Genomic DNA, 9,180 nt, shown 5'->3' on the forward strand with positions numbered 1-9,180 from the left:
ATGGAGGGAGGTGGGGAGAGAAGTGGTGAGGGAGGTGGGGAGGGCGGTGGTGAGAGAGGTGTGGAGGGAGGTATAGAGGGAGGTGAGGAGAGACTCACCTGTCTCCAAGTCTTCCCACAGTCAGAGGTGATGTACATCTCTTCTTTATACTCCACCAGCTGGGAACCCAGGTTACCTGACAAACAGAGCGAGAGAGACAGAGAGAGAAAGACAGACAGAGACAGAGACAGAGACAGAGACAGAGAGAGAGAGAGAGAGAGAGAGAGAGAGAGAGAGAGAGAGAGAGAGAGAGAGAGTTAATTGAATGAGCAGGCAGCAGCCATGGATGTCACAGCTAGAGCTGTGGTGGTCATGAAATTTTGTCAGCCGGTGACTGTCAAGCAAATAACTGCTGGTCTCACAGTAATTGACCGTTAATTAACATAAACACATTTAGCATCTCCTGGCTTCCACACATAGCCTACAAGCCACTGATGCAGACCTTTGGAACATCTACATTTTAAAAAGTCTAATAAATCCATGTAATGTAGCCTACACCATCACAATAAATCCATTATTTATTTTAGACAGGTCTAAAGAAACATCATATGAATAAAATGTAGTCTATTTCAAAAGAACAGAATAGCATACTCGGAGTTGTCCTTATGTTAGGTCCTGATCTGGCTATGCTATATGGCTGTGGGCTACACTAGTTCATTTAGCAGACAAGATTTGCTTAGAATTCCATGGCATTATTTTATATTATTTTAAAGTTTGAAGAATACAAATGAACATAACTGAATAGAATGGAAATTATATTTTCTCCCAAACGATTTGAGGGAGTGCGCACATTCGGCTATTTTGTGTTGAGCGCTTAAAGAAACAGGTATTCCTATATGTTTAATTTAGAGTTATTTATGTAACTTTATTTATGATAAAAATGCTGGGCTATCTGTTTTGATTTTTAATACATTCTAAGGCTGCATGATGCGACTCTAACGATGATTTGAAAAAAGTTGCATGAAAGGCATGAGCTCTGCTTTGTCTCTCATTCACAAGTTGACAAATCAAATCAAATTGTATTTGTCACATGCGCCGAATACAACAGGTGTAGACCTTACAGTGAAATGCTTACTTACAAGCCCTTAACCAACTGCCATGTAGGTATGAATGATTCGGGAGACAGGCGCAGGAACACGTAATATGGGTTTTTATTAAGCCCAAATTATGGCGTGCCATGTAAAGGCACGGGGACGAAGACCAAAAAAAAAACACGTAACAAAACACAGGGTAGAAACCCAAAACAAAAGAGCGAGGAGTACCTTGAATAAATAACACAAGTGCACAATGATTAACACACGGGACGAGACCCGTAATCATCTGCGCAATCCACAAGGGCATGAAAGCCAAAACACACAGCACAGGTACTCACACGCACCAACGGACATTGTAACAATAATCGACCGCCCAATGGAAACAAAGGGCACATATATACAAATACAATCAGAGTGAATAGGGGCCAGGTGTGCGCAATGAAAAGTTCCAGAGGGATCCGTGACACCAACAATGCAGTTTTAAGAAAATACCTACAAAAATAAATAAGAGATCTTGTTCGCTGACGCACTTGATAATGCCTCGAATTTCCCGGCTGCATCCCCTTTGCGTGGACATAATCCCCCTAAAAGAATCCATGCCTTTTGCAGCCAGTGGCCGTTGTGCCCTTGGGCTGAATATAATACATATAATTCCCTTCTCCCCGCTGCGTGCCGAAGCACTTCTCACTCACATGGCTCTCAGTCACGTGATCGGGTCTTTCTCACAGGCTACAAGTGAAGACAGACACATCGGGGATGCAACAGCGCGCGTCCTTATCCAATTCCGAGGCACATATTGAAGATATTGGAAGAACTGTCCACATTTACTTTTCGTCAGCCAACAAGATGAGTAGGCCTAACGAACAGAAAAAGCACTAGCCTGTCAATCTACTATCCCCCATAGTACAACAGTTGACCTATTATATTCTGTGCAAGAAAGAAATATCCCAAACATAGTCCGGGACAGTTGTCGGATGCGACAGCTTAAAATGTAGATAAACTACTATGGCAGTAGGCTATAAGCACACATCTTCCATTAGCAGGAAACACCATTCTCAAACGTGACCACAAAATGTGATTATGCATGTAATGCTTTTATAATAAAGGTGCATTTTTATGGTGAAAATTGCTGCGTATGTATGCCAGTTAGGTTCTACACCCGTTGTAAAGCGGAAAAATCAGCTTCATTTTAAGAAGCTATTTGGCCTCTTTAGTTGTGATATAAACCTATATGTGCGACTATGATTTGAAAAAGTCGCAAACAAAAGCATGCGCTGTTTGCCTTAAGCTGGTCATCATTCACAAGTGATAATATATCATTCACAAGTGATAGGCTAATATTCTCACCATCACACTATTATTGATCTAATCTTGCCTTTAAAAATAATAAATAATATATGTGTGAAATGTATTTTTGACAGGAGCAGCGGGAAAAAATTTAATCTATGGACTTAAATAGCGAATGGAGGACGCTTTTCCCGTGGTTCATTTTCATGCCAGCCAGGTAGGCTATACTCCTGTTTTAAAGAGAAGCAATGTGCTAAGTATTAGGAAGGTTGAGAAATAAATATAGTAGGCCTAGTCTATAGAAAGCTGATGGGATCCTCCTCTTTTTAATAGAGGCCATCACTCTGTTTTCTCACACGATTGCATAGCCTATAGAAATGTTGCGCAACATGAGCTCATGGGCTCTCATGAAGTGTTGATGTCAGAGTGATTAGAGGGACAAATAGAGTGCGGAGTACCAGGTAGGCCCAATAACCATGACTAAGCGGTCACATGGAATTTGACTGCCATCATGACTCGTGACCGCCGGTGTGGCGGTAATACGGTCACGTAACAGCCCTAGTCACAGCACTACAAACTTATAAAAAAAGGTGATTTCTAAAACCTAAAAGGATTCATTGGCTGTCCCCATAGGAGAAGTCTTTGAAGAAACCTTATTGGTTCCAGGTAGAACCCTTTTGGTTCCAGGTTAAACCCTTTTCTACCTGGAACCAAAAAAGGGTTATCTTATGGGGTCAGCCAAATAACTCTTTTGGGACCCTTTTTTGTAAGAGTACAGGGATCTCCAGGCTATTAATGCTCTCCCTTTGAACACAGCGTCGAGAACAAAAATGCTCTTCCAACTGTCTCATTTTGTTAAAAAAAGAGAGTGAAGGAGTGGAAATTAGGGAGGAGGGGGTGATCTGTTGGAACAAAGCCTCCTGCACCGACAAATCATTTCAGATTAACAGTGGGAATAAGGGAAGAGAGGAGGGGGGATGCAAGGAATGGCGAGGCAGCTCGTACTCACTCAGGAGATGAGGCAGCCCACTTATCCCCTTCACTACGGACCCCTATTTTAGCTCTCCTCCAGGGGTGCCCGCACAGAAATGCCAAATATTCAATAAATAAAAGCAGCAATGACTGAGTGAACTCTTCTCTGGGGTTTAAGTACTTTGGCACTGTATCTTCCATTCCTCTAACCCACTGCCTTTCTGGGGTAAATCCAGATTTTACCTGTTTTAAATCCAGATACTGTGGCTTTGTCAAAAATAGAGCACTCCGGGAAGGTTTTGGTGGATAGTGCGCTTGATGAACTGCGGGAACACACACATAGCTCCACGACTAGCTCTCCCTCACCGCGTCTGCCTGACGTAAGCATGCACTATGTCCAGCCTTGTTTAGCGGCCCCACTGTCTGCCTGAGGGCTCCATTGTACTACAGCACACAGAGCTAGCAAAACAACAGGCTCAGAGCTGCCTTCCTATAATGGGGTTGTAATCCCTCACTAGAACAAGTAGGCTAAACCTTACTTAGGCTAAAAGGCCGAACCAAAGCCTGTTCACTAGCAAACTGTGGGGGGGGGTCCTAGTGTTAGTGACCCTAGACAGAAGCTATTACAGTGTCACATACAGACAATAATAAGTCAAGCTAAACAACCAGGATGACTGGTCATACTAATGTATAGTAGTAGCCATGGCCACTTCAGTAGTGATGTAACTGGGAGGCGGTTGTCATGGTTACTCACCTGCACCCATGATGAGTCCTGGGGCGGAGTCTTTGGTGTGAACGGTCCCTGATACGTAAGGGTTGTCAGCCCAGCGCAGGTGGAGGTGGAGGTGACAGTCAGGCTAGAAGACGGGACAGAGAGAGTTTATGGGAAATGAAAGGATAGTATGTTTTGGGAACTGTGAGTCATGTATGTCTGTTGGAGTTTATTACTGTTTAGGTGGCCATATGTGTAACCCAGCTATATCATCCCAGATCTCTCCCTCTCGCGCTCTCCCGCTCCCTCGCTCTCCCTCTCCCTCTCTCCCTCCCATATCACTTTGCTCAACACCGCAGCACATTAGGCTAATCCCCAGAGTCGCAGCAGTTCCTGTAATGTTTGTTAAGCAAACCAAATCCCCAAGGGAGGCTAAACCAAAGAGTTTCTGACGGGTGGAGTGACATTCTGTTGGGCTGGGTGAATTTGTATTGGGACATTTAGGGAGTAGGAACATTATAGTACTTTGCACACTCTTGGCATTCGCTCAACCAGCTTCATGAGGAATGCTTTTCCATCTGTCTTGAAGGAGTTCCCACATATGCTGAGCACCTGTTGGCTGCTTTTACTTCACTCTGCGGTCCAACTCCTCCCAAACCATCTCAATTGGTTTGAGGTCAGGTGATTGTGGAGGCCAGGTCATCTGATGCAGCAGTCCATCACTCTCCTTGGTCAAATAGTCCTAACACAGCCTGGAGGTGTGTTTTTGGTCATTGTGRTGTTGAAAAAGAAATGATAGTCCCACTAAGCCCAAACCAGATGGGATGGCGTATCGCTGCAGAATGCTGTGGTAGCCATGCTGGTTAAGTGTGCCTTGAATTCTAAATAAATCACAGACAGTGTCACCAGCAAAGCACCCCCAAATCATCACCTGTCCTCCTCCATGCTTCATGGTGGAAACCACACATGCGGAGATCATCCGTTCACCTACTCTGCATCTCACAAAAACACGGTGGTTGGAACCAAAAATCTCAAATTTGGATTTATCAGACCAAAGGACAGATTTCCACCGMTCTAATGTCCATTGCTCGTGTTTCTTGGCCCAAGCAAGTCTCTTCTTCTTATTGGTGTCCTTTAGTAGTGATTTCTTTGCAGCAATTCGACCATGAAGGCCTGATTCACGCAGTCTCCTTTGAACAGTTGATGTTGAGATGTGTCTGTTACTTGAACTCTGGGAAGCATTTATTTGGGCTGCAATCTGAGGTGCAGTTAACTCTAATGAACTTATCCTCTGCAGCAGAGGTAACTCTGGGTCTTCCTTTCCTGTGGCGGTCCTCATGAGAGCCAGTTTCATCATAGCGCTTGATGGTTTTTGCAACTGCCTTTGAAGAAACTTTCAAAGTTCCTAGCATTTACTGGATTGACTGACCTTAACTGAACAAGGCAGTTAACCCACTGTTCCTAGGCCGTCATTGAAAATAAGAATTTGTTCTTAACTGACTTGCCTAGTTAAATAAAGGTAAAAGAAAAGAAATTAAGGCAAAGGGTGGCTACTTAAATATATTTTGGGGTTACTACATGATTCCATATGTGTTATTTCATAGTTCTGATGTCTTCACTATTATTCTACAATGTAGAAAATAGTAAAAATAAAGAAAAACCCTTGAATGAGTAGTTGTGTTCAAACTTTTGACTGGTACTGTATTTTGGTCAAGGACTGTGTTACGTGGTGTGTGCGGGTGGGGGTGTACGTTAATTGTGTGTGTGTTCGTGTCATGCGAGTGTGTGTGTTGACATCCATCTGAGTGGAGAGTGACCGAGGGGACAAAGTGTATGCGTTGAGTGTTTTCACTGAGTGACTCACACCGCTCTTTGTATGTCAATCCTAAGCATAACCTTTCTCTCCACTTTCCCCTCTTCCTCCCGTCTTCCTCGCCTCTCAGTGTTGTTATTTATTCATGACTCTACATTAGATGGCCCTGTATGTCAGCGTGATGCTGTCTCTCCTCGGTAACCCCGTTGCTATGACTTCGGCTGTACACACGGGGTTACGTGTCCCCCTAAAGGACCATGCATCAACAAGAACCATCTTTCAAAGCCACCTTTCATTCTTCCTTCACGAGCCGTCAAGGAATTTTAAAACTCTCATGGCAGTATCACGATAATGGCGTCAGGGCAGTTTTTAAAGTTAAACTAACAAAGACTAACACTGCCCATTTTAAAGGCGGGTCTCTCTCTCTCTCTCTTTCATTAAGCCTACACTCTTCCCATGARAGTAAAGCATTAGCTGCCCTGGCTAGCCTAGCACCAGTACAGATGGTATCCCATTGCACCTGCACTGAGTCAAATCGCTTGTATCTGGCCCTTGCAACGCTAAACAGTAAATCACTTATGGAAAAAAAGAAGCAATTTAAAAGGACTTTGCTGCGCTATTAGGCAGTAGATTAAACAAAGATTACGCACATTAATCTAAGGTACATGGATTCTTTTAACAGTCATTTACAAACCGCCATCCTTCTATTCAATGGCCATTACTCTTCTGGTGTGCTTTGAGACAGGTCATGAATGTATAGTCGTAGCATTGTTCGCGTTACACCACTTGTGTCATCTTGGCGACACCGTGGGGTGACAGTGTTGTTGTTAGGGGTAAAGCTGTCCGTCGGACCTGTAACCTGGTTTCACCGGGTGGGGCCTGGATAAACAAGGACGGTGTTACGGGGGTCGTAGTCGCCCTGAGACACGGGTGTTCTAAAATGGCCGATTTGTGTTATAGGCGGTCGTTATGGTGAGATATGGGGGAACAGACATCTCTGTGTGTGTGTGTCAGTCTGTCAGTGTCTCATTCCCTGGCTTTGTGCCCGTCTTTATGACTCCCTGTTCCCAACGCATGAAGGTGATATCTCTGTCTGTGTGGATCTCTGTCACAGACTGACTGATCGCATGAAGGTGATATCTCTGTCTGTGTGGATCTCTGTCGCAGATTGACTGATGTTTCAATATGACAAGTGGGCTCTCTCTCTGCCTGTGTTATATGGCTATAGGCGTACTTCCTATGACGTCGTATGAGCCCCGAAAAGACCATGGCCTGTTCCAATGCTTCAAAACAGCATCCTTCTTTTCTTCCATCCTGGAGGTAATCCCTTATATATGTAGGCCTATGGACTGGATTGGTGAAGGTTGCTGTGTGTGCGGGTGGCAGGTGGTCTAGCAGTTCAGAGCGCTGGACCAGTAACCGAAAGGTCACTGCTTTGAATCTCCGAGCCGACATGGTAATTGCTCCTGTAAATCACTCTGGATAAAATGTATGTAGGTAGTGCAGGTCTGGTATAATGTATGTACATAGTGCAGGTCTGGTATAATGTATGTAGATAGTGCAGGTCTGGTATACTGTATGTATAATAGTGCAGGTCTGGTATAATGTATGTAGTAGTGCAGGTTCGGTATAATGTATGTAGGTAGTGCAGGTCTGGTATAATGTATGTAGATAGTGCAGGTCGTATAATGTATGTAGTAGTGCAGGCTGTGTATAATGTATGTAATAGTGCAGGTCTGGTATAATGTATGTAAGTGCAGGTCTGTATAATGTATGTAGGTAGTGCAGGTCTGTTAATGTATGTAGATAGTGCAGGTCTGGTATAATGTATGTAGATAGTGCAGGTCTGGTATAATGTATGTAGAAGTGCAGGTCTGGTATAATGTATGTAGGTAGTGCAGGTCTGGTATAATGTATGTAGGTAGTGCAGGTCTGGTATAATGTATGTAGGTAGTGCAGGTCTGGTATAATGTATGTAAGATGCAGGTCTGCTATAATGTATGTAGGTAGTGCAGGTCTGGTATAATGTATGTAGAAGTGCAGGTCTGGTATAATGTATGTAGTAGCAGGTCTGTATAATGTATGTAGGTAGTGCAGGTCTGTTATAAGTATGTAGGTAGTGCAGGTCTGGTATAATGTATGTAGGTAGTGCAGGTCTGGTATAATGTATGTAGATAGTGCAGGTCTGGTATAATGTATGTATATAGTGCAGTCTGTGTATAATGTATGTAGGTAGTGCAGGTCTGGTATAATGTATGTAGGTAGTGCAGGTCTGGTATAATGTATGTATATAGTGCAGGTCTGGATCGGTCTCTCGTTCTCTCCTCTCTTTTTTGTCTCTCTCTTTTATCTCTCTCTCCTCTTTCTCTTGTTTATCTTCCTCTTCTTCTCTTACTTTTCTCCTGCTCTCTTTTCTTTCTGCTTCTCTCTCCTGTCCTCTCTGCTTCTTTTCTCCTCTCTCTCTTTCTCTAGATCTCTCTTATGCTCTCTTTTCTTTTTCTCTTCTATTTTCCTCTTGCTTGTTTTCTTCTTCCCTCTCTGATCTTCTTCCTCCCTGCTGACTCTTATCTCTGCTTCTCTCTTTTTTCTCCTCTCTTTCTTCTCTCTTTCTCTCTCTCTTCGTCTCTTACTTTTCTCTCTTCCTTCTTCTCTACTCTCTTCTTCTACTTCTCCTATTTGCTCTCCCCCTGTCTCTTTCTGCTTCTCTCTTCTTCTCTCTCGTCTTCTTTCTTGTCTTCTCCTCTTGCTCTTCTCTCTTTTTTCTCTCTCGTCTTATCTTTATCTCTTTTTCTCTTGCCTTTCTCTTCTCTCTCTCTTCTCTTACTATCTGCTCTCTCGTTCGTCTCTTTTTCTTTTCTCCTCTTTCTCTTTCATTCTCTTTCTTCTGGGTGCTGTCTGTCTCTCTCTCTTTTCTTCTCTTTCCTTTCTTCCATCTTCTATACGTTATCTCTTCCTCATCTTACTTATCGTCTTTTCTTATCTATCATCTCTCTTCTCTTCTCGTCTCTTCTTCTCCCTTTCTGATACTCTGATTTCTTTCTTTCCTTCTAAGTTCGGACTTTCTTTCTGCTGCTTCTCTCTCTCGTTTTGCTCCATCGTCATCCTCTGACTCGTCTCCATCCCTCTTGGCTCTCTTTCTCATCTCTTACTCTTACCTGCTCCTGCTCTCCTCTCTGTCTTGTGTCGAAGCATCTCTGTCTCCTCCTCCGTCTCTCGTTCCTTACCGTCTATGTTCTCTCTTCCTCTTCTTCCTTTCTTCTGATTGCTTCTTGCATTTGTGCTCTCTTTGCTCTCTCTGGTTCTTCTTTCCTCTCCTCTTCTTC

General features: G+C 43.5%; 1 protein-coding gene across 1 annotated transcript in view; it reads right to left on the reverse strand.

Moving 5' to 3' along the window:
• The window catches only part of sorcs2 (sortilin-related VPS10 domain containing receptor 2), a 375,655-nt gene that overhangs the window by 27,780 nt on the left and 338,695 nt on the right, over positions 1–9,180 (reverse strand). Inside the window, 2 exon segments of the mRNA XM_070437813.1 lie at positions 46–175; positions 4,087–4,189. Coding sequence (XP_070293914.1) covers positions 46–175; positions 4,087–4,189 — 233 coding nt within the window.

The sequence above is a fragment of the Salvelinus sp. IW2-2015 genome, linkage group LG37 (genome assembly GCF_002910315.2).
Source record: "Salvelinus sp. IW2-2015 linkage group LG37, ASM291031v2, whole genome shotgun sequence".
NCBI lineage: Eukaryota > Metazoa > Chordata > Actinopteri > Salmoniformes > Salmonidae > Salvelinus > Salvelinus sp. IW2-2015.